General features: G+C 39.4%; 1 protein-coding gene across 1 annotated transcript; it reads left to right on the forward strand.

The window, feature by feature from the left end:
* The first annotated feature begins 1,207 nt into the window (after positions 1-1,207).
* On the forward strand, positions 1,208-23,506 carry TAMM41 (TAM41 mitochondrial translocator assembly and maintenance homolog). Its single transcript, XM_042880243.1, has 8 exons — positions 1,208-1,362; positions 1,826-2,005; positions 2,885-2,977; positions 7,066-7,216; positions 9,350-9,495; positions 11,666-11,831; positions 15,485-15,547; positions 22,346-23,506. Exons 1-8 carry the CDS (start codon positions 1,225-1,227, stop codon positions 22,420-22,422), a joined length of 1,014 nt encoding a protein of 337 aa, XP_042736177.1. The 5' UTR covers positions 1,208-1,224; the 3' UTR covers positions 22,423-23,506.
* The last annotated feature ends 2,732 nt before the right edge of the window (positions 23,507-26,238 follow it).

Below are 26,238 nucleotides of genomic sequence, written 5' to 3' on the forward strand. Positions count from 1 at the left end.
GCCTTGAATTTCTTACCAAGGAAAGAACAAGGTCTGTGATCTGCCTTACAGGAATTTAGATGGAAAGACACCTGTGGGTTCTGAATCAGAGTCTGAGTTGAAATGCTTCCAAACCCCACCCACAGTGGGACCTTGTTGATATACTCCTTTGTGAGCTTAAAAATCAGAGTAGTGAAAATTCAGTCAGTAGAAACCTAATCATTTCCAGTCTAAATACACGTTCCTTTAGTAAACTGTTTTGCATCTGAAATCAAGTGTTTAGAATGGAGACCTCAGAAGGAAGGCTTTGACCGAGCCACATGATGTATAAAGCTTCCAAAGGGCGGAGGAGCTCCCCTGCAGTTTTCTGATGGCAGCAGCCTTGTGTATGAAAACTCTTCATTTGCCAGCAATCATGAGGTTCCTTTCACCTCAGGCGCTCCTTCCACTGTTCCTCACGTGCATGTTCTCCATTTTCTGTAGTAACTACAGATCCTCTCGCATGTCAAGTTTGTTTTGAGCAAATGCATAACTCCAGCTTTAGCACATGTCTGACATCAGGCTGGCCCATGCCTTGCCTTGGGTGTGTGATGCCTTTGTTATCTCAGCCCGGTGTCCCAGTAGGATGAACTGAAAGCCATAAAAACAAGGGTAATGCGATGCTAAGGAAGGCAGGTGTGGGGAAAGCATAAACAAGACGTGAGTCCACCTTAAGCAGTTTTTTTTTTTTAATGAATTGAATACTCTCATTGAATTAATTATACAGAACTTGGAAATTAAAACCAAGACAGACTCAGCAGAGTGTTTCATACACAAGAGAGTGTGAGCTGGAGAGCAAAATGTGGTGATTAAACATTGTGGGCTGTTTTCATAGCACGGGAGAAGCGTGGAGAATCACAGAACCGACACCAGCTCCTGGGAGGAACACAGAGTGTGGAAGAGATGAGGGAACAGGGACAAACCTCGGGAGGGCATCTCAGGGCGCCTAACAGGCGGGAAGACGCCATCCCGCCGCTCTGCGGCACTGAGCTCGTCCCTGAGCTCAGGTCACCGCCGCCCGCCCTGAGCAGAGCGCCGAGGTGCCGGCAGGCGGCGGCCGCGGCTCCGTCAGCGCGGCCGCTACGGGGCGCTCCGGCACGGAGGCGCCGATCCGGGCGGGAAGGCGGCGGACGGCAGGGGGCGCTGTACGGAGAGGAGGCGGAGGCCATTGCCTCAGCCGGGGGCGGGGAGGCGGGCCGCGGCGGCATGGCGCTGCCGGTGCTGTCGAGCTCCGGGGTGAGGTTCAGGCGGGTCCTGGCGCATTTCCCTCAGGAGCTCAGCCTGGCGTTCGCCTACGGCTCCGGCGTCTTCCGGCAGGAGGGGGCCTCGGCCGGGCACAGCGAGGTGAGAGCGGCGGGCGGCTGGGCGGGCGCAGGCCGCTGTGGGCGCGGGCCGTGTTACTGCGGGAGTGGAGGCGGCCGGCCGTGCTGAGCCTGCCCGGAGCGCGGTGCTGAGCCTGCTCGGAGCGCCGTGTGTGCGGCTGAAGCATGGAAGCAGCGAAAACGAGCCCTTACTGGTAGCGATCCGAGGAGTTTAAGAGCTCTGAGGATTTCATGCTCTCACAAAAAACAAGTGGAAGTAACGCAGTTCACTACTTAGTAGTGACTGCTTAGCTAAGGTGCAGCCCAGAGTGTAAGCACACAGCCTTTAAACTGTGCCCCACCTCAAGGCGTGTGTGTGTTCTATTTTTTATTCACGTGTACAATAATTAGCTGATATCTATATATTATGCATGTGTTACATTAATGTGATCAACATGAATTGCTTACTGACACTGGCAAACTGGTCCTTTTCTCTGTATCCACAGAACAATATGCTGGACTTCGTGTTTGCGGTTGATGATTCTGTGACCTGGCACATGATGAACCTGTTAAAGAACAAGAGTCATTATTCTTTCTTAAAAGTCTTTGGGCCAAAGCAGATAAGTAACATACAGAGCTATGGAGCAGGGATTTACTACAATACTTTAGTGCCGTGCAATGGCAGGGTGAGTATGACTTTAGGAAGGCTAAATATTAGTGTGTGAAGTGTTGAGGTGATTAGCTTAAAGCACATTTTCATGCAGGAAGCACATCTGAGGGATTGCAGCTTAACTGGTGATATTTTCAATATTAAGATCTCAAACTATTTGACAAACACCAGATTTGTGAATCTGAGTTTACATTCTGTATCACTTGCAGTTTGCCAGTGACTGTGAAGTGTATCCCTGTTGTACGTATGGGGAAGTACAGACTTTAATTTAGCACCTGACTGCACAGTAATAGTGAACTGAATTTTTACTGTTTGACTTAAAAAGATATATTTAACATAGGAAGTTGTCTAATACTTGTTGTCTAATGGCTAACATCCTGGTTTTTGTGTGGTTGTAATTAATAATTCCAGGTAAGCACTTACTTGTCCAGCAAGTCCTACATAAAAACTATGTGTAGAATGTTTCTGGTAAGAAAGAGTGTAGATAGGAGGCAGGGGATGGAGGAGTTCATTTTTTTTAGGCAATGCTGCTAGCATATATTGCTATTCATATTGTTTTTCTAGTAAATGAAAGAAAAACCCCAAACCTACTACGGAGCTGTGCCGTTTATGTGACTCTTGTTTGTATGATCCTCTTCTTGCGGAGCAGTTCTCTAAGTGTTATCAAAGAGAAGCTTTTATGGTCAAGGTGTATTGGAAGAAAATCTGCAAATACTTAGGAGCAAAAATTGCTAAAGAAAAAAGACATTAAAATGTTTTAATTTTATGCATACGGCTCTTTATTGGCAGTGTGCGTTTCTTAGGATTAATGACAGTTGTAGCATTATGTTTCATGGAATAAAAACAGTGCAACTATATTGTTATTCAGACACCTTTACTATGCTTGTTTTTTCAGATGATAAAATATGGTGTAATTAGCACTGATACCCTGATTGATGATTTACTTCACTGGAAAACCCTCTATGTTGCTGGACGCCTACAAAAACCGGTAACCATTTGTCTCTTCAGTTATCTGTCTTGAAATGTAGTAAATTACAGGGATGGAAAACTATTAGTTGTAGCTTTAGCTTTAACTTTAGTGATCTGTGAGTCAGCACTGAAGAAATCAACCCTGATTTAGGGATCTAGTATTGCTGGAAGGGTAATCTGTCAGAGAAGAAGTGAAATGTAACGTCCTTAATGATATTCTGTGTTCTGTGAGAAAAGCTACGTTAACAACAGCTTTCTGCCTTTAGACCAGTTATTCAAGATTTACTGTATTAACACAAGGTAAATAGTCTGTCTGCCATCACTGACAAATTACAGGAGTCACCAGCACTTTGTGCAGTCGAATAATGGGAGTCTGTAAAGATGAAAGCTGCACTGCTGTGTGGCCACTGTCTAGTTCATTCTCTTGTTTAAATATCAGTAATTAACTGTAAAGTGTGAAGAATGTTGGTTGTCATTCCCACGAGTGCCTGATTCAGTGTGCCGTCAGCAGATGGAGGCAGTGCTAAGTTAAGTTTTCTTGGACTGGGGGTGAGGAGAGCTCTGATGAAGTCGTAGAACAGAAATTAATTATGCTCCTAAACAAAATCTTGGGGAGTGACTTCAGATAGTAGCGCTGAAACGATCTGATTTCCGTAGAACTTATGTCAGGCTAGAACAGCTGTTATCTTTGTAAAGAATAAATCTAAATGCAAAAAGGGAAAATACCATCATCTTTTATTTTTTTTTTTTTTTTGTATTCATTAACTGAAAACTGTTTATTTTGAGTGCAACTACAACTGCTGCTGCTTTGCTTTATTTTAGAGTTTCTTCTTGGTATATGTAAGCTATGCTTTGCGTCTTCTGATTGCATACTTGCACAGTGAGGCAGAATTTGGTATTTTGTTGGGCTCTGGTGAGTCAGCCAGAGAGATCCTCATGCATAGGTCCAAATTAATTACATAAAACTTAGAGGAATTTGCATTGAATAAAGTCTGAAGGATTTAAAGTAGAATTTAACTGAAAAATTAATGGATGTTTAGATTGTCTCTTCTTGTAGAATCCATCAAATCCCTAAGTTGGATTTTAAAATGCTTGCAGACAGGCCTCAATTCTGTTTCTTAGATCTGTTGTACAGATCACAAATGTCTGCTGATTCTGGTTTCACCTCTGATTGATGTTTTGCTGTATATGTTTTGAGTGATAGTGGTAGGAAGGTTTTCTTTCTCCTTAAAATGTACAACAAGCTTCTTTTGGATAGCAGACAGGGTTGGGTTTGTTTTCTTGTGCTCTGTCATCTCTTGCATAGCGCTTGCCATTTGTGCTAGTTCTGGGCAGGCAGATGAATGTTGAAGTTGGGGGACTTTCTTCTCACTTGTGTGAATGTGAAATTGCTCAGGGCCGTTCTGGTGCTCCATTACAAAGCTGTCACTCTGAGTGAAAGCTATCCAAGCTATTCCAGCACATGAGCTGAAACATTTGCTCCAGCTTAGAAATCTTAGTGTAATTTTCACTGGAAGTTTTGTTTCTGTTATGAATTGGTTGCCTTGATCAAGTGATCTTTCTACAATGTTTGCTGAATAGATGGAGTTTGGAATTGCAGTTTAGAAATGCTGACTTTTCTTCATAGGCTTCTTTGTATTAAGAGTTAATTTGCTTTTCATCTTAAAATAAAACTATAATATTGATTCACTGAATTTCCATTTAAACGTATTGAAAACTTGTTTAAGCTAGGTTTTAATTTCTTAATAACTGGCAAGTTTCCTGAAAAAAAAGGTTTCTGTAACCAAAAAGTAAAATAAGCGAGCACAAGTGACACCTAACTTTACTTTCTGAGTTTTTTTAGTGCATCTGGAATGTTAATGATTCTTTTTAAATATAGAGTGAGAGTAATTGAATAAGCAGTTGTATTTGTTGTTGTCGCTGAAATTATTGAGAGAAGAATTCTTTCATAAATGCCAAAACTATTGCAGTGTTCAAGTCATCTAAATTTTGAAGGCCAGCTTAGGAGGAAAAATCTGATACATGTTAAGGAGTGTTTTTAGCTAAGGAGGTTTTTCTTTTCACTGAAGTGAGCCCGTGGTCATCCCTGGGGAATAGCAGCACCACAGGCTGCTTTGTTCTTTCTTCATTGTTTCATTGTAGCAGTGAGCTATGAAAGGGCATGTAACCAAATTAGTTGATGGGATTTTGAATATTAGTTAATCTTCTGACTGGCCTGTATTATACATTGGATATATTAAAAAAAAAATAAATAAAAAAAAAATCATAGAATCATAGAATCACTAAGGTTGGAAAAGACCTTCAAGATCACCCAGTCCAACCGTTCACCTATTCCCAGTAGCTCTCACTAAACCACGTCCCTCAACACAGCATCCAGCCTTTCCTTGAACACCCCCAGGCTCGGTGACTCCACCACCTCCACCACCTGGGCATCCATTCCAGTGCCTGACCACCCTTTCTGAACAGTAATACTTCCTCATGTCCAGCCTGAATCTCCCCTGCCGTAGCTTGAAGCCATTCCCTCTGGTCCTATCACTAATGACACGAGAGAAGAGGCCGACCCCCAGCTCACTACAACCTCCCTTCAGGAAGTTATAGAGTTATAAAGTTATAAATCCGTATGCATTCAATAGACTCCATAGTTTTCAAGGAAATCAAATTTATTGTGGATTCCCTAGTAGATGGATTTGTTTGTTTTGTCATCATCCTTCATTTTATTGCTAGGAAATACAAAAGTAATTTGCAGGAGAAGCTGGGAGGAATTCTTAAGTGTTTGCTTGTACGATGAACTCTTAATTTTAAAATAAAAACTGGAGGACAGAAAACACTTCTATTTCAGTTATCACCCTGGACCCATTCCACACTGCTGTATGTACCTGATACAGGTGTATACAAACTTACATCTTAGTGCAGAAGGATTGACATGAGCGGCCTATATGCTGTTGCATTCACTGCTGTATCAAAGTGAGATTGTTTTAGTTTTACACTCTTAGAGACTTCGCAGTGGGTAAGAATGAAGCTCTGGGCATAGCATCAGCCAGCCCTGGCATTGCCTTGTTGATAACGTAGAACAATAGAATGGCTTGGGTTGGAAGAGGCTTCGAAGATCACCTAGTTCCAGCCCCATGCTGTGGGCAGGGTTGCTGATGATCTAGATCCAGCCCTAGATGTCCTTTCTGTAAGGAGAATTTTTTGTAGCAGCTATATTGTATTCTCCTTTTCCCTTACTGAGTCTAAAGGAAAATATTGACTTGAAATGATACCTTACCTCTTTCAGGTTATACTTAGTTACATTTTGTGAGCAGAATTTCAAGGAATATTGCAACTCATTTGCCTGTGTGTTCACTTCTGGGGAGAAACAGCAAGTTGGATGAGTTTGTTCACTGCCAGTGGATTTGTAGATACTCCAGAGTAAACAGATATTAAGAATTTGCCCTTTGTAAGAATGACAGACTCACAACAGAATATATTCTTGGAAGAATCATTTTCGAAAGGGCATTGTCAGCCACCTGGTAAGCCAGGCTGATTTTATCTGATGTTTGATACTCCTACGAAGTGGAAAATAATACCTGCTACTTCTAGGAGGAGAACTGATATTTAAGACACTGTTTTAGTCGTGCGATAGAGCAGCAGCAAGGAGTCCTGAGTCCTCTCTTGGGAAAAGGTAGAGTGAAGGGGAGTAGGAAACGTCTCTTTTCTGTTGTTCCATGCTCTCTCAGTGTGGTGACAGTGATCTTTTTTTTCTTACTATATCATTAATACCATGTGAGATATCTCTGATATTTTCACACTTACTGTTTTATGAATCTTAAATTTGTGAGTATGACAAGGTGAATAGCTCTTCAGAGATTAGCTGATGGCTGTTGCTTATATCAGTTCCAAGTGTTTGTAAAAACAGCCTTTTATAGCAGGCTCTTAATACATAAAAAGATGTTCGCCTCACCCACAGCGTAAGCAAAAGGTGATACTGAAGTATTTCTTGTATAACAGTAGTAGGATCTAATTTCAAATGTATTATTTTCAGTGTTGGATTGAGTAACATTTTTTAGTTCCATCTTCAATAGCACTTTCCTGAAGTCTTGCTCCCAATGACTCTGATTTTTTCAGGTGAAAATCCTGACACAGAATGAGAATGGCAAGCTGCAAGCTGCCCTTGTTAGCAATCTGAAGAGTGCAGTCACAGCAGCCTTTCTCATGTTACCAGAAAGTTTCTCTGAAGAAGACCTCTATATGCAGATTGCAGGACTCTCCTATTCTGGTTAGTATATGGGCTCTGAAGTCTCTGAGGAGAAAAGCTGTAATTGGAGCTGTTGTGCTACATGTATGCTGTGTGAGCAGTAGTGAGTCTCCTATGTTCTAAGTCATCTCTTCTTTTGCTTTGGGCCTACACTTCTGCATGCTCTGATAACTGTATTTTATAGCTGTGTACATAGCAATTGGAAAACTGTGCTTATTCATTGAGGAATAGGTACAAGTACATAAGCGAAACTTGTCAGATGTAGATGTGGATGATTGTGGTGAAGTGGTTTTTTACTCTGTATGGATTGTATCTTGGTTGTAATGGTTCAACATCTTGGAAAAAAGTTCTCTTCACTCAGTGCATGTTTATTCATCACAGACCCTGATTGAGTGTGCTATGCTTCAAGTTCTTCTTTTTGTGTTTAAGACTTACTTCCTAGTTGGTATTTATTGAGTTATTGTTTTGCTAGAGGATTTTCTCCTTTCTCAAGTTATGAAATCATGTGAAACTGATGTGGTATTTAAAAAAAAAAACCAAAAAAAACCCAAAAACACCACAAAACCAAAAATAGAGAACCTACTCCAAATGGATCTTCAATACCAGAACTAATTGTACAAAAAATATTAAAATTTAACTAATAAAATCAAGTACTGGTCTTTAGATTTGACATTTTTAATGATTATGAAAAAGTTTTCTTGTGGATGAATTTTACACAGCACTTTCTTTACTTAAAAAAGTAAAACAAACCCCGCAGCATAGATAGCTGCAGCTTGGCTTTACTGAATTCTTATGAAGAGTGTTACTGTTCTCATAGCAGGTTTTTTTTTTCTGAATCATTACCTGTTTTAGAGTGACAATAAAGAGGATTGTGACAGAGGGTGGTTAAGGATTGTTCACCAGGAGTGTCTGCTACAGGGCTGTGCACTTACCACCTGGTACCTCTCCATGTCACTAGGTTCTTGGTGGGCGCTGGTGACCGAGGTACTTTGTACGGATCCTTTGAAACCATGATATTAACAAAAGCTGGGAGATGAGTTACCGTACTGTGAGATGTTGGAGTTGCCTCTGCTGTGTGAATACAGTCAAAGCAAAGAGTCCCAGCTGGGAATGCTGGGGGAAGAGCTGTCAGTGACACGTTTAGAGACTTCATTTTGCTGCCTTTTTTTGAAGTCTTAAAACTGTTCAGGGGGAGTACTGGTAAACAACACTGATTTCTGTGTTACTCTAACAGCTCTTGCCATAAGTGCTGAGAAGAGCTGTTCGTACTTTCAGTTGGAAGATGTTTATTCTTTTTGTTTGTTGGTTTTGGTGCATTTTGAAATCAGCGAGGGAAAGTGTGTTTTGCCGATTAGCATCAATTGAAATAAACTAAGTAATGCCAGCACGTTGCTACCCTGCAACAGCATCTATATCCTAACTGTAGGAAGGAGAGAAAATGAATCGATTTAGGATTTTGTTTGTTGATTTTGAACTCCTGGTTGGTAACGTCAAAAGCTAGCAGGGTGGTACATACCAGAGGTAGGTGAACACTCTAAAACAGTCCTCTCATTACAGTCACTGGGCAGTGTCTCAAAGTAAGGTCAGAAAAGTAGCAGTTGTGTTGAAAAGAGTTGCTTTTTTACACTCTACTGACATAGTACTTGGCTGAAAGAAAAAGGAGCATTGTGGTCTCAGCATGTGTTAATAGCTGTGTTTCACATATTGCCCTTGAAGTGTGGAGACAGTGCAAGTTATTTTCCTTTAGTGATGGGAAAATGAAGATTATTTTGATTTTGAATACAAAGTGCTGGGGCAGCTCACTAGTATTGTTTAGTGAGCCATTGAAGCTGATTTCTGCTGACTTAGAGCCTGGACTTGACAACTGGAATTTTTTGTTGTCCAGGTGCAAATGTGGATACAAGGGTTGATGATGTTGCATAGCAGAGGCTGCATCACGATTTTGAATCTTCTTTTCTGTGGCTGAAGTTATTTGGATGGTGTTTTTTGACTGTTAGAAGAGAGAACCTAATTATGGATTGTGTAGACACAGGTAGAATTGAAGAATAAATATTTTTAAGTACCAGCTTTGTATTCTGTTGGTTTTTGTTATATTTTCCTTTTTTGACTTCAGTTTCATCCTAGAGAACTAACATTTTTTTTTTCCTTGACTAGGTGATTTCAGAATGATAATAGGAGAAGACAGATCGAAGGTGCAGAACATAGTGAAACCCAATGTTCCCTACTTTCAGAAGCTGTACAGTAACATATTACAGGACTGCCCTCAAGTGGTATATAAGCACCATCTGGGAAGGCTAGAGGCAAGAGTTTTTCTTCAAAATGTTTTTAAAACAAACAAGTGGGAGTGCTTTATCACACTGGCAGAAAGCATGCTGTAGCAAGCATCTTTGGTCCATATATCTGCTATTATGTTTCAGTTGTTTAATTAATTCCACAGTTGGAAAATTTGCCTTAAATATTGGCCTCTCCATATATATATATACATATATATATATATATATAGAAGAAAACTAACTGTTGTCTATTTTCTTTGAGTATGGCCACAAGACTTGAATTCTAGCAAGGGAATGAGAAGATAATTCTAAAATGTGTGATCTAATGAACACTGTATAAAGACAGCAGTCTAGGAAGTGATTAATAAAAATATGGCTTATGTTTAAACAAAAAAAAATAACTTAGAGATGCAACTTTCTGCAATCAAAATGTTCATCTCAAAAAAAAACAAAAACAAAACAACACAGAAAAACCTACCAGTGCTTGTGTGCTAATTATGAAGATTAGTTGAGCAAATCCAAGTTTTAGTCAGAAAACTGGTGCAAAATGGCCAGTGTATTGAACTCCATGTTTGGCTTAAGGTGCAAGTGAAACTCTGCAGTTAGAGGTGGGATGCCACGTTCAGGGGGCTGGTAGCATTATTTTCTCATGTATATTGGAAAATTAGCACAAGGGTGTGCATGCTACATTTCTGTGTTATGATACCAATAGCACCAGTAGTCTCATGGACATGAGTTACTGCTGTATCCTCAAGTCACTGAGGTAAGTAACTCACTCATGCTTCCTTTTAGGATGTCTGTTAGAAACTGAAGCAAGTTGTTGCACACACAAGCAACCTTGAGTACAGTAAAAGCTTTTGCTGCAGTGTTTTTGAGTACCATGTAGGTGAATCTGTGTTATATGGCAACATTCTGTGTTTTCTTACCAATGTGATTTTGAACACCTTAATGGAGGAAGTATTTAAGCAAATTTTGAATAGAACCAATGCTCCATTCTCCAAGAAGGTATCTAGTTAGAACAACATCTATTTTTACATTACTTTTGATCAAAACCTTGTGGTTTTATCTAACAAATATGTTAGATAGTAAGTCTGTTTGGTATTTCTTAATAGTCCTGTGGCAGTGAATAATTGTCATCATTTTCCTGTTGATTTTGAGATTAATACTTCATTGCCCACACCTTGTGTTGGATATTTGCCACTATTCCCAAGACTGAAGAAGGTAATTGCTATCTGGAGTACTGCTTAACAGAAAATAGAAACCCTCTCTCCAAGGACACATATTCAAAATTACAAAGAAAAATCTTCCATAAAAGATTCCTCAAAAACAATTGAAAGCAGACAATAGTTCTTATAGTTCTGGTTCAGGCATGAGTTCTTCCCACATAATGTTGAAAGCCTGCTTATTATTGATTCCATCTGTAGTCAGTGGGTGATTCATCTGGATATCGTTTCCTTCCCATTGACTAGAGGGAGTATAGGACAACTAGACTCCTGTCTGATGTCTCCAAAAAATGCGAAAGAAAATGTGTGGGAGTACTCAGGCTCTTAATCTTTTCCTTTAGTTTTGGAGAGACCTGCTCTGTTGTGCACTTTTCAGTATTTGCTCTTACATTTTATGTAAACGTGTACAGCCCTGTGTGTTGATATCATTGTAATAAAAAAAGGTCGTTGTGTTTCTTAAGTAGATTGAAAAACATGAAATGAATGCTTCCTTTCAATTATTCAGACCAAATGTGGCTTGAGTTTAAAGCAGAGAAAATAGTTTTCAAAGTAAACTTTGTGTGTGTGTAGTTTGATTATATTCAGCAGAAGAAACAGAGCTGAATGGTTTTTTGGGAACAGTTTCTTTCATTCTAGTGTATGTATGTTTGCAGAGGAAATCGGGTAATGCAGGGATGGTTCAGTTTTAATGAGAAGTTACTTGTAGGAGCAACAAGATCATGTGTATGCTTTAGTTTAGCCTTGGATAAAAATGAACATCTTTCCACTGTTATTCTTCAGGTTCAGAACTGAGATGCTCCATGGGGAGATCTCATTAGTGTTGTCAATGGCTTTTAAATGTGAAATGGAAACAGTATTTTGAGATATTTGTCACAGGCCAAAGATAGCTGGAAGACTTTTGTGACTTCTTTGAAAATAGAGTTTACTTCATTAACACAATTTTTTTTCCCCGTTTTATTTTTTGTAATGTTCAGATCGATAAAAGTCCAGAAGGTCAATTTGCACAACTGATGGCTTTGCCAAGGAGTCTGCAGCAGAAGATAACTTCTCTGGTAGACCCTCCTGGAAAAAACAGGGATGTGGAAGAAATTTTACTGCAAGTTGCCCATGACCCTGATTGTGGATTTGTGGTGCATCAAGGTGAGCCTAGACCAATGTCTTTAATCACCTTTAAGACATCATAAAAATAAAGATGTATGGTATATGGCTATCTAGTTCAGAAGGCTGAATTAAAGGAAGAAAACTAGATTAATCTTGAGATGCATTTCCAAAATCATATTCTTCTGTTTGTTTGCAAACAAGCTCCATGAAATACTGGCAACCACCATTTCTGCTGATACAGAAAAACAAGATATTTGGTTTTGAATCTTGACAGCAGCTTTTATGATCTAATTAGACCATATAACTCTGTTTGGGTTGCTTCCATCTTCAGGGTTTTATTGGCTATCATAACTTCATTGGAATATTAAGCTGTATATCCTACCAGATATACAGATACGTGATGCTCTGACAGAGAATTGAAGCTTTGAAGAAGAGGATTGAGGTGCTTCTTATCATCACAGATAGCTTCTCTGAGGCAAGATTAAGTACAAGCAAGTTAAAGCTTACTCCGAAGACATCAATATTTCATTATGCTGCTAGTAAATAGATACATGTAGTACTTGAACAGTCCTTTGAGGAACTTGATGCATCTTAGTTCCAGGTGGCCAATTTTGCAAGCTCCATAAGAAGATGCCTGGATGCCTGTGAGCCTCAAACATGAGCAAGCTGCAGAGGGAGCTCTTACACTGATTTCAGTACAACAGTTGTTTGTTGTGTGTAGTTTTAGTACTCTTGGTTGTCCACCCCGAGCTACCTATTCTGGTAGTTGTATTTTAGTAGGTTATTGCAAGCTGAGACTATGGTTTGTAAACAGTAATGCAGCACCACAGAATCAAAACATTAGATCTAGTTTTCTGAAGCTAAGCCATTCATACTCTCAGAAAAAATCAGAAACCCTTTTTCACTTTTGTCACCAAAGGAATTTTCAAAGTCTAGACTCTGGATAATCACAGAATGGCCTAGGATGAAGGGGACTTCAAAGATCATCTAGTTCCGACCTCCCTGCCACAGGCAGGGTTGCCAGCCACTAGACCGGGCTGCCCAGTATCCCAATCCAACCTGGCCTTGAATGTCTCCAGAGATGGGGCATCCACAACCTCTCTGGGCAACCTGTTCCATCTCCTCACCACCCTCCTCACCCCACTTCTAGCCAGATTGCCAGTCTTTTCGTTTAAAGCCATTCTCCCTTATCCTATCACTATTAGACCATGTAAGAGATTGGTCTGTCTCCTGCTTGTAAGCTTCCTTGAGGTACTGGAATACTGCAGAGATCTCCCCAGAGCCTTATCCAAGCTGAACAAGCCCAACTCCATCATCCTTTCTTCATAAATGAGGTGCTTCAGCCCTTTGAACAGGCTGTCACCATGGGAAAGTGACCCTGTGCCTTTTCAGAGAGAAATGACCGCAAGATCTGATGCAGGACTTGGGCACGCCCCCAATAGGTCCCCCATCCTCAACAAGTTAGGCAGAGTTGAGCAACCTGGAGGTGAAGTACAACTACATGGAGTACTCCACCATTCAAAAGGTTGATCCAGAGTAGAGCATCAACAGTGATGGGACGTGGCATCAATCTGGCCAACATCAAGAAGCCCAAGATCAGAGCCATGTACTACACAGCTCTGAAGGAGAGCGACTGCACTGTGTACAGTGACACCAGCATGATGTGCTGCATGCCCTCCATCAACAGCCCTGAGCAGAGCCCTTCCTGAGGATGGCTACTGGCCAGGCAAAATGGGGTTCATTGTAGATAATGTCCAAGCCCTGCTGATCATCATCACCATCAACTTCTACTACCTGGACTCTATCTTCTAGCTGCTCAGTCCCACAGGGATGCTGAAGCCCATCTCTGCCCTCATCCTCAAGGGCAGGAACCTGCTACCTCCAGCTGCTGGGAACTCCCAGCTGAACTACACAGTGCTGATCAGGGACACACTCTGCACCTTGACTGTGCCAAGACCCAGCTGTTCTGCAAATTGCCTAACATTACAGGCCAGCACAGAGTCAGGGTTAAAGGCTGGAGAGTTTGAATTCTCACCAGGCACACTGCAGATCTACTTGGTCAGCTTGCTCAGCCCGCCCACCAGGATTGGTGGTGTGGCAGTTTGCTACTGCTCATCATCATTGCCCTCATCACCTACAGGTGCAAGTCCTGTGATGTCTTCAGCTGCAGATTGGACAACCTGGAGTCCTAGGTGGCCTTGGAGCACAAAGAGGCCTTTGCTGAGCTGCAAGCAGACATTAACAAACTGACAAATGGCCTGGACTTGGCCAGCATTTCCTTCCTGGATGACCACATCTACCCCATGGAGATTCTCTTCCCTGAGATTAAAGACTATCTTGTGCTAAAGAAGTTGGAGTTCCTGGAAACGTGGACAAGTCCATGCCCCTCTTTGGGCAGGCAGCTCCTCCAGTGAAATGGGTTTTAGACTCCCTTTGCAATCCATGGGCAGAAATAGGTTCTTCAAGATACGTCTCCTTTGAGCTGCTTCTGCCCTCTAACACCAGGAGCTGCACATAGCTGGCCAGGAACAACCCACGCAGCCTGTGTGCCTTCTGCCCTTTCCATCAGCTGCCATCCGGCACCTGCAGTTCAGTTGTTTGCTCTCCTGTGGTGAAGCAGAGCCCTTGGTGGTGCAGCTCCCCAGTGAAGGGGCACAGGATCTGGCAGTGCAAGCCCAGCATGCTGCTGGCAGCACGGTGCAGCTCCAGCTCAGAGCAAACCATTTTGCTAAAACGAGTGCTAAAACTAAGCTGGTTACTCAAACTGAATTGCGTTGTCCTTAGGTATTTTACTAGCTCAACATGACCTGTTATCCACTCTCAAAAATAAAGAAACTTGTTCAGGTGGAATATTGTATTTCTCTTAATTGTTCAAGGTTTAGTCTTTATGCAGGTGGCTTTGAAATAAGGTTTTAGAAATAATATTTGAAAATGTTTTCTATAATATGGTTAATGCAGGAAAATAACATTCAGTTTGAAAGACTCAATGCTGGGACTGCTGCCTTTGTACATTTTCAGGTATTTAGTAATAAACAGTACTTTTGTATTTACATATATAAAATACACATACAAATTTAAGTTCTTAAAGTTTGTTTTGGAAAGTATCCTTTTCTGTACTATTCCATTTACACCTAAGAACAGATGATAGGAACTGAATTTGCTGTGCTGTGAAGTGGCAAACAAGCAGTGTTTCCAGAAGTTGATCTTTTAGCCAAGACAGACTACAATATAAAAAACTGCACAATATAAACAACCCTGCTTGGCAAGAGAAGCACAAAATGCCCATGTCGGGTTGAAATGAACATTGAGTGCAATTCTGATGTAAGCCATGCATAGGAGGGATTTAAGTGAATCATTTTTGATTGCTTGTCTTGGAGATCTCAGTCTGATCACTAGGTGAATGAATGTCATCAATTCATACTTGTTACATGTTTTAAGATTGACTTTTTTTTTATCTGTAGAATAAGCAAAAATACTTAAGAGTTTATATTTTCAATTGGTATGACAAAGTGGAAGGTAAAATGTACTTTCTCAGCTTAAGTACAATTTTTACTTTCAAGCTGGTTAATTATATAACTGTAGAATATTTAGCTTTTTTTTGTTAGAGGATTGAGCAAAAAAAAAAAAAAAACAAAAAAACACACAAAACTGCTTCTGAGATGGGTAACATCTGTGTGCTTTTCTATCTGCAGGAATCTCAGGCATTGTGAGATCTTCCAGTATAGTGCAGAGTGCTAAAACCATACTAACAGCTGGTAAGAACGTGTGTGATTTGTAAGCTTTCCAGTTTTATGGCATAAAAATTATAGGGCTCCACAACTGTCTTGCAAGAGACTTTAGAGAAAAACAATTTTAAGTGCTTAATGAAAATATTGAAAGCCTGTGGAATACGAGAACAGAGTCTACGTGACCTAATGATGGAATAAAAAATCCAACTTCAGTTTTCTTTTTGATGTGGGCCAGATTTGACTGTTGTGCACTGATTTTGCTCTTATTGAATTATGACAAAGAGGAAAAATTACGTGATAATTCCTTTTGATTTTCTACATGTCTCTAAGTGACAGTGATCCATGTGTTGTGTTGATGTTGTGTAGACTGTCAGGTTGGTTTATGATAAAATAAAGGAGAGGATAAGTTTAGAAGGAGAGAACTTAAAGTCTGAAGTTTCTGTCCAAGTTCAGAAGACAGGTGTGTGTTCAGGTGACTGTATTCCTTACTAAGCCCATATAGTTGATAAGCATTAGCTATTACCATAACTCTTAATACTTCACAATGAAGTACTTCAGAAGAAGAATTGAGTATGTTACAAAGTCAATGAGAGAAGTGTGGGAGGCAAATAAGAACTTCCAGAGTAGAAACATAGGAAAATGGATATTTGTAAGCCTCTGAAGTCTTCCAAACTCTCAAAAGTTCCTGCCAGTTGTGTAGCTGAAGCATGGTCCTGTCATTGTGAGTTCTAGAATAAGTGTACTTTTTAAATGTAAAAATCAGGGCATCTCAAAAGCTGAGTGGACTGCAGCTCAGTTTAAAAGAAAAGCTTAAGATCTGAGTCTGCATTCACATAAACAAACTGGAGATCAGGAGATTGTCTTAATTCCTGCAAAGTGAGAAATCCTTGCTGCTTGCTTGAAATTGCTCCTGTCATTGTCTGAACTCATTCACACCTATTCCTCTGTTTTCCTCAAAAGCGATTACATACAAACAACACCCTTACTGGTCTCAAAAGCAGCTTATCCTTATCCAGATTTCTACAGCTGCTGTTCGCTTCCCATTTGCTGTTAAAGTTGTGACCCCATGTTGCACTTCATGCCTCCTTGTGAGAACATGCAGATTGCAGTGCTCAAACCAAACCATGTGGTTTGCTGAGGAAAGTAATCAAGAATAGTTGTGCTTGTTTTACATCTTTTTATATACTTTTGTTAGTGGCTTTGTTATACTTCCAAATTTTTGCTGAGCTTTGTTTAGTAGTTCAAGGAGGGTAAGAACCTTAACTCCATCTGAGAAACTGCACTTATATTTTATAAGCTAGACATGCTCAATAGTTTCTAAGGGAAGGTTTCCAACTGAAGAAGTCAAGCATTCCTTTTAGGGTTTGTTGTTAAAATGACTTGCTGCTGGTCAAGCCTTGTATCACAACATGTCATTTTTAGAAATATTAGCTTGTAACCTATCTGGTTCTAAATCCACAGAGATTTTGTAGAGCAAAATAATCAGAGGGAAGGGGTGCAAAAGGCAGAGTTATTGTGTATGAATGCAGCACTTGGGAAAGTTAGCAGCCTGCCTGAGCTGTGGAGCATAGTTGTGTGTAGCTGCAAGAATAGGAATAAAAGCAGTTAAGCTTTGTCAGATTGTTTATACTCTTTGTCTGCTGAAATCCTGATAGACAAAATCACCTCTGGGATTTGTTAGCTACTCTTGTGGCATTCAGCAAATCACTCTCAGCCTGTATTGTTACTGAGACTTCTGGGAGGTCCTAATGTAAGTTTTAGTAGGACTTTAAGTTTTCATTGTTTTCTGTTTTCCCTTTGTCTTAGCAACTTCTTGATTTATATGGTGGTTAGTTTTTTTTCTTTAAAATAGACTTCAGTTGTCTTCTGACCATCTAGTTATATAGAATTAATGCTTAAATGTTTTAAAATACATTTCCTTCCACTATTTTTAATGTTGAAAATACAGTGGGCTTTCTTTGCCCACTGCCTGGCACTGCTTCCTCAGCTCCTGCCTGCTGACTTACCAGGACCTCAGCAGTTTCATCCACTGAAGGTGGACAGAACCAGTAATCGTGCCAATAAACACTAAAATTGCAGTGGATGTTAATGAAGAAAATAAATTTGAGCAGGGATGTGAGCCCACGTTTTCTGATGTAAGGTTTTTATGATCTTTGGTGATCCTCCCATCAGCTCAGGAGGTGGTTTGGGTTAGATGGAAGCCTTTTGCCCTTAAGTGCTTTTTTGTTTGTTTTTTTTTTTTAATTTTTTTAAGTATTTATTTCCAAACTTTCGTAGTTCAGTTTGTCTGAAGGCTTTCACTGTCTTCTAAGGAAGATCTTCTCCCAAAGGTGGTTTCTTAAATTAAAACACTTGTCACTAGGGGGCAGGCGTTAATGCTGTTCACATTGCTTTGCTGCTTAGCAGGGCTTTATCAGCCAGGACTTCTACAGGCACATACAGTACACAGACAAAACATCGTTGCTTCTACACAGAAAGTATCTGTTTGTCTCATGGAATAAATATGTATTACAGGAAAGTCTTCAGCTGTTAGATTTCATCTTTAGGGATGCTGCATTTCTTTCTTACTTCTTTAACCAAACTTCGTGTAGTGTTCTGTTCCCCTGAGAACTAGTTTTATACATCCTAGTAGAGACTTTAAGAAAAGTATTATGGTTCTCCAGTTCTTTTTCATCTGCTCTCTTCTTCTGTAGTGCTTATGTTAAGAATGCTAACTAAAGTATAACAAAATTATGAAAGGATCATGAAGTCAGTAGCCCCATTGAATAAGCTCTGGCTTCTTCCTTCCTGTTCCTGGTAACTATGTAAGTACTTCTGTCCCACATCTGCTTGTGAAAGAATTAATTTTCATGGTGTGACCATCACTTTGTAATGAGGGACACAAAATGATTTCTGTAGCTGATTCTTTTATCTTAATAACAGTAGAAAAATGTGAAATGTCTATGTGCTGATCTGTGACAGGGCAGTCCAGTGTAGGGCATGCTTCTGAATTCAGTGTTAAATTGGGAATAGTTGTTGCTGGGCTGGCATGCTGTGTATTAACAGTACTGGCAAATAGCATAGGCAAAATAAAGAATTTCAGCCCATTTAAGAGAACTTTTCTTCATCTTTCTCTGCCAGTGTGGTTTTAAAGTTGAGCTCAAGCTCTGGTTTTGTTTGTTTTTAAGTGCCCTATTTAGTTTCTGAAAATGTGCCTGTATATTTTTTTTTGAGTCTGTGGTGAGATTGCCTCTCTGTTTCCCATTAGAGATGGCACCATCATTTGATTTATTTTCCCACATAGTCAGAGTCTGCATGGTCTTTGGGAAATAACTCTGAAGTTTTTCTATTTTGCTGCTCTGAAAAAGACACCGATACTCAGTTCAAATTTCTTCTTTATATCTTAATAGAGGAATGCTGCAAGCCTTGAAAATGTCTTATAAAAGCTGGAAATACATAATGGGTGAATTGTTCAAGAATCAATTGTTCAAGATTCTTTTAAGTTAACACAAATGCTTGTTAGCTGCTGCGAATAACATTCTTATTCTTAGAATTGGGCTGTTAGTAAACTATGCCTGCATAGAAATATTTTCTTTTAACTCTAGGGAACAACCCATATAAATATTCTGTAGTTTCATAGTAACTGCCAGCTTCATCAGTGCCTGAACAAATACTGCGTTACACTGCAATTCACTCTAAATGTGTAAAGAGTTGTATGTCTGTGCACTAGCAATATGTAAATATTTGCATTCCCTGTATAGCATGACAGCTCTTCAGCAGTATATTCATTAATCCTTTATTTCAAAAGGAAATAAAGAATGCAGCATACAGTTATATGTATGGGGAAACTTTGGGGGACCTGTAAGATAGTAATTTGGCTGTAACGTAACAGTAACACTTCCATGGGACTGTTAAGCAAAACCAGATACAGCTTATGTTTACACTGAAGTTTTGTGGTCTTGATTCCATGTGCGTAAAGTCTTTGTTCTCTATCGTGTAGTGGAAAAATCTAAAGGGGGTGTGGAACCACCAAGTTGTAGGTTCATAGCTAAAGTAGAAAGACATCTTCATGTGGTCCAACTGCTTTGGATTTGGAGACTGAGCCATAATTACAACCATTAACTTTTACTATAGATGTGACTCATCACCCTGAGGGCTGCTTTAAGAAACCAGCTGTATGTATAAACCTGTATTTCGCTTTGTAGCATGATGTGCTAGGGCAGAAATGTAAGCCTCTTACTCCATAAGATGCTGGGTTCATGGCTGGAGTGGGTGGAGTTCAGCAGAGTTCTCCCTGCAGGGGCAGAATATGAAGAAAAAGCTCTTAATGCTGAGCTGCTGCAAGAGGCAGAATAGGTTGGCAAGCTGATAGAGGAAGCTGACTTGCAGGCTGCTGTGCCAACTCAGTTAATTACAGTCCTGCAAGGCTGGAGCAGCTGTGTTACTGTTGGTTTGCCACATGCTGTACTGTGCTTCCAGAACTACACTGACTTTGTTGGAATAGCAGAACATTGATCCTGGCAAAGCCATTTCAGCTTTGGAGGGGTTGTGTCCTGGAAGTACCTAAGAGATTGGACAGTAACTGGCAAAGCTATGCAGTTACGTAGTTTAAACTTTTGAGATGGAAGCCACTTACTTCATTTATGTGCTATGCCTGAGCTCAAGTCTGGCCTTGTTCTGCAACTGGAATTCTTATATTGCATGCAATTTTAATGCAGATGTGTGAGGTGTTCTGGAATTTACAGGATTATTTACTTGCTATTTGAGATGCTGCAGAAGAATAACATTGACCTCATTAGTGCATTTGCTTTTAATGACAGCCTATTAAAAGTAGAAAAATGTGAGCTTACAGAATCACATGCATCCCATATGTAAGTTGAAGTATATGGATGGATGTTGGTGTTTTTTTTGTGTTTTTTTTTGTTCTGCAAAAGCTCACCTTGAGTTTCTTTAAATTGCACCTAAGTAAACCAAAAGTACAATTCTTTATACACAGAATATACAGAATGATTTATGATAGGCTTTTAAAGTAGTTGTTCTGGAGTACAGCTAGTGCTTTTCTGTATTACTGCGTGCTTATTTGATTTTTGTGACTCTAGACTACTGATAATGAGAGCATCTTCCAGCTAAAATGCAAAATGCAGTGTATTTTCATGGAAATTGAGAAAAGCCTGCCTTTGTAGGCCAGGAGTAAGGGCATGTTGTTTACCAAAGCTTTGTGGGGATCTGCAGGCTGGTATTAGAATATTACAGATACACTGGCTTAATATGAGGTATATTATAAATAAGAGTTAGGCAAGTTCTCTGAAGCAGGATTGTTCCAGATAAGATCCTTGTGCCAGACTATTCATACTGGAGTCCATAGCATACTTAAGGTCTGTGCAGTGTTGCCAAATTGTAGCCTTCTGTTGTCATCTTACGGTTATTTTTGCTTTTCATTTTATGATGCTTCAGTTCATCTGGTTACGTGCCTTATGGTTTTCCAGAGCCATCATCATTTCAGTGTTGATGCTTTTACCTAAGGACACAGATGTTGTTTCATTGTGCAAGCTGAGTAGATTTGATTTCTTGCAGATGCATTATTCCCTCAGTTATGCAATGGTAGCTGCCATTACTTAGGATGAAGCAATAACAAAATAGTCAAGAAAGTTATCGTGTACTTTACAACTTGTTGAAACCAGAACAGATTTCCACCCCAGAAGCTGGGAGCACATTTCCTATGAAGAAACAATACTCTTTTCCACTTATTAGCAAGCCTTTCAGTAGCAGTGCTCTGGGGCTCTTTCTCCTTAGGGGCTGAACTGACATTTGGGAAACTTTCTGTGGCGTGCAGTGTTTGACTGTCTAATCAAGATGGGCATCAGTGTGATGCTTCTAAATTCTAGCTGCAGGATTGTGAAGTTGCACTTAGAAACTTTACAGCACAGCAACTGAGTGCCTCTCAGACTCAGCGCAGCATCAGGCAAGGCTAACTAAAATCTTGTTAGAAAAATTGGTGAAGTAGCATTTAGATGCATGGAACTTGCCAACCAGTCATGTACTCTTGTCTTGCTTGAGCAGGCTGTTCCTTTGTCCTGTCTGTCTTCTGGTTCACCTCTCATTCTCTTCTTCCTTGTTATCTATTCAGCACAGCTTTGGCTGCCCAGGTTTGGGTGTAGCTCTGGTTCTTGAGGATTAGCCCTAATCTGATCTGCACAATGTGGTGATGGTCTCCAGTGACGTGTTTCAGTGAATAAATTCCAATCACAGATGTGTTCTGTTAATTAGCGTGTGTGCCTAATGGTCTGAATCCTTCTAAAATAGTTCTGTGTCCAGCTGCATAATAGAAGGTTACTGAATTGCTGGTGTCCATTACTAGTCTGGAATATGATCCTACTCAGCTGGGTGTGCTATCTAGTAATAGGTTAGGGAGGGGTTGAAAAGTATGGCATACTGGTTTGGTGAGGGTGTGCAGCAGACAAAGGTGGTTTAAAAGCCTTTAGGTGCTGAACATTTTGGTAGTGCTGTGTTTTAGATGTTTCCATCAGTACAGACTGGTTTGGGAGTTCTGAAATGTATCTATACAGATATTACACCTGTTCTGTGTATGTGCTTTTGAGTAACATTGTCAGGCCTTCAGAATGATCCTATTTTTTGTGTGCTTTGATGGTATTAGAACTGTTTTTCTGCCATTATTTACCATGTTAAGACTGACAGGGTTATTGCAGGATTATTGCATGTCTGCGTGATGTTTTAGGATATTGTCATTCTTTATATTTTAGTTAATTTACTGAAAATCTATTATGTGGGTTAACTTTCCAGAATTTTGATATTTTCTGATGGTTGTCTTTTTTCCTTTTTTTTAAGGGGCAAAGAAATCTGTAACTTACAGTATGAAGAAATTGTATAAAATGACAAAAGGATGGTTAAAGAAGACATCTTGACTCTTGGCACGCTACGTATGGGTAAACAAGGGTTCCTTTTCTCCAAATGTTTTGCAGGTGTTGCTGAGCCCACTTGCAAAGATGAAAGTCTACTGAAGAAGCCAGTTCAAATACCTTCCCTGTCCACTTTTACTACTGCAGTAGAATTTTTTTATTAGAGGGGAGATTTGATGGCAGTAGGGCAAAGGAATTACTGTGTAAATACTAAAATAACTTTTTACAGTGTATATGAATTATGTTTTCAAGGAATTTTTAGAAACCTTGAGTGAAGGTGATGAATTGTACATACAATAAAAACCAAAGCCATTTATTTTGTATGTATCGATAGCTCTATTTTTTGAAAATGTCACCAGGGGTCTTTTGAAGTGTTCTTAAGGTGTCGTTCTCTCAGACACAGAACTGGAGAGTCCGTAGAGCTTTAAATGTATTTATTTCCATGCTTGCAATTTCATTCTTAGATTATTTTTTTTTTGAAGATACTAAATGGGTCTGTCTGCAGGTTGGACCTCAGGAAAAGCCCAGGAAGCTTGTCAAGTTCATTTGGTAAAATTTGTATCTTCTTTTAAACAAGGTTCAGGTGACAACTGCCTAACTCGTAGCTAAGCATTGTTAGAGGTGTCATGGTTGTAAGGGAAGTCATACTTTTGTTCACCTTCAGCATGTACTTGTACATTTATGAAATGTTTTTGGCAAAGGATTTTATCAAAATGCTTTAAAATCAGGAATTTTATGGAAAAAAAACCTATTCTATAATTCATTGGCTTTTTTTGGTTTGTGAAAATCATGTCCACAAGTATAAAACCTGTTCACACTTGCTCAATTAAATGAGCTGTGATGAAGAAGTTGGACCATCACATGAATTCTTACATCACATCTGTGATACCATTAAGGAATGGAAATTTATGGCAGTGCTGATATGTGACACAATAAATTTGAAGCATCTGTTGTAAATAGGATCTTTTTGGTACTTCTTGGCAGGTGGGGCAACTTTGGATGTTATTCTTAATGTAACTTGAAAGAACACTTTCATTCTGTTTGTGAAAATGACAATAATTTTCTTTTTCAAGTAAAAAGTGGAAATATATCTTTCCTTATTAGCATGTATTTTTTTCTTGTGCATCATATGGTTGGTAGGGCCATTTCTCAAGGTATGCTTGATTTGGTGATCTTACTTTAAGAAACATTATTGGAATGAAGTTGGCTGTGGTTTTCAGGGATCAGTTCGAAGCATAAATGTAAAAAATATGGAAAAACTGTGCTGTTTAATGTGACTGATTAAGGCTTGCATCAGTGATGGGGGGACTTCTGAGTATGGATCATCTTAAAATGGCAAAAGTTGAATAATCTTCAGATTTTATTTTTTTTTGAGAAAAATACTGAAGTGAAATAGTCACTTTCTGAAGTCATAGGACGTTCTTCACATATTACTGCTCATCAGTTGGTAGTAGATCTAGAGTTTGTAAGACAAAACCGTTTATGTCCATTTCGTGATCTGAGGAGGCTGGCTGTCCTGGTGCTGCTCTGTTCTGCAGAAGTTACAGAAATGCAAACCGGTGTTGGTGTAGATGGTATTCTGCATCTCTATTAAGAGGCCAAAGTCCCTGATTTGGAGAAGGGGAAAAAAAAAAAAAGATTAGGGCATTTTAACCACTGCTGAAATTAACCCTGGTTTTTGGTTGGATTTTTTTTTTTTTTTTTTTTTGCTTGCATGAAGAGGTCCTTTGTGGATAATCTAGAAGTGCTTTATACAAAGTAGAGCATATCCACTTCAAAGTGGAATTTGTGTGCAATGAGAATTTGAACTTGTCATACAGTTTCTTATTTCTTGTGTTTCTTACATACGCCATAGTTAAAACAAAGTCAGATAATGACTGACTTAGTTGTATGTTTGGAAAATTCTTGAGAACAAAGAATATGGATGCTGGTGGTAGAAATGCACCCTGACGGATAGAAGGCTTTTGGACACAGGAACAGCATGAGAAAGAATTCGGAAGGGAGCCATGGCTTTTTGAATGAGCTAGCTGCCAAGTGAGAAGTGCAGCGTTGTCAAAACGGCCTGATACATTCATCTAATGAGGCAACAGCTTTTATTTTTTTGTTCCAAGGGAAGTATGCAATAGGGAAAATTGCATATGGGAAGGTCTGTGAGCCAAGACCCGTTTTTACACCAGCAGTTTGTAAATTTTTAATATGGTCCTCTGTGTTATTGGGGGGAAGAGAGCCACTATCCTACTGGAGGGCTTAGTATGCAAATAACCCACTAAATTAAAGCCTACAATGAATAATGGTTTAATATATCATTTTCTCACCATTGTCTTTGTCAGATTTGATGAATTTCAGTGAAATTATGTTCTCATGTGTAAGTTCTGTTCTTGTAGTCAGCTTTTGAAAAAATTCCTGAAAGTAGAAAAAGAGAGTTAACTTTGCTTCTAGAAATTTCAGTTACTGCACGTGAAATTGTTAGGAAATTATTCAGTGTATACCACTGAATGTGTGATTAGATAATTAAGGCTAGGAGCTGAAGTTCTGTGTCATTTATCTCCTCTTTGTAACTGAAAATGTAACTGTTACATTTCTATAATTATCATTCCAGCTAGAATCCCAAATTTTCTTAGTGCAAGACAAAAATGTACAAACTGAAGGGGAAGAAAATCATCTGTAGTCCACAGGTGAAGCAGTAACTGACCCACAGAATGAATAAGCAATATGGCCCGATTAAAAAGTGATCAGCGGCAAAACGAGATGCCCTTCCATTTTAAGGAGCTCCCTTCCCCTGTAGTACTGCAGTTATGTGCAGGTTTAGATCTTGAGCCATACTGGGAGTAATAACATGGGGCAAAACCTTCCTGACAACCTGCGTCTTTATTTTTATACTTTCTTCCTGTGTAAAGGTGAAGATGGGGCTTTTAAAGCTTGGTTAAATAACAGTACCACGGGATGCAAAACCACTAGCTCATAAATTACTGTTGCTGCAAACTCTGGTTGAAAGAGATCATGTGTCATGAGATTGCTTAACATCTGGTTGAGAATTCCTACAAGCAAAGCATTTAGTCACATGCTTGACTTAAAGTGCATGCATACTTACCATTGCTTAAATAAGTATTTAATTCCCTTCTGGATCTAACAAATGTAGGGACTGGGCTTGAATTTACAGAAGTTTAAAAATGTAAAATAAATGGTGTGCTGTATGAATATTGTTGGACATTCATGATCCGTTGGGAAATGGCTGCACTATGAAGGCAGTAATAGATTGTTCTCTTCAATGCTCTTTTTTTTTTTTTGTTACCTTGAGTTTGTGGCTCTTCTTTAAGTTGAGAAGTGCACCTTCTGAGCTTTAAATGGAACATCTTTTCAGTGCATCATGGATTATAAGATGCTCAGTGTTTCTTAAAGGCTTAAATTTCTCATTACTGCTAAGTTTGGGAATGAGCAGCAGTTAATCTAGAAACTTCTAAATGATGAAATGCAGTTGTAACTCTACTGAAGCATTGAAGAGAACAACAGTTTTCTTGTAAAACCATTGGCCAATTAAATATGATTATTGTATAAATACATATAAATATTATAATTAAAATTAACCAATAAAATATGAAGTTCTGAATATTAAAGTAAGAAATCTGGAAATGGTTTTGGTGTCTTAGAAGGTGCTTGCTAATGTGAAGTAGTGGTTCAAAAAATTACAATTATAAGTCAATGTGATGTGTAAGAATGAATTGACTTTAGCTCCTGTTGTACAGCAGAGGTATCTTAATTCTGAACATTGCTAGCTAACAAGGGCATTTAATCAAGAAATATATATATTTTTTTTGAGAAAAA

This window comes from Lagopus leucura, unplaced genomic scaffold (genome assembly GCF_019238085.1).
Source record: "Lagopus leucura isolate 7727_CA_CO unplaced genomic scaffold, USGS_WTPT01 Super-Scaffold_100026, whole genome shotgun sequence".
NCBI classification, from domain to species: Eukaryota; Metazoa; Chordata; class Aves; order Galliformes; family Phasianidae; genus Lagopus; species Lagopus leucura.

Excerpts from the sequence above, each read along its gene's own strand:
- TAMM41 (XM_042880243.1), top strand. The coding sequence starts at position 1,225 with ATGGCGCTGCCGGTGCTGTCGAGCTCCGGGGTGAGGTTCAGGCGGGTC. Across the intron at positions 2,978-7,065 it reads CTGGACGCCTACAAAAACCG|GTGAAAATCCTGACACAGAA; the intron begins GTAACCATTTGT and ends TGATTTTTTCAG. Across the intron at positions 11,832-15,484 it reads TGGATTTGTGGTGCATCAAG|GAATCTCAGGCATTGTGAGA; the intron begins GTGAGCCTAGAC and ends TTCTATCTGCAG.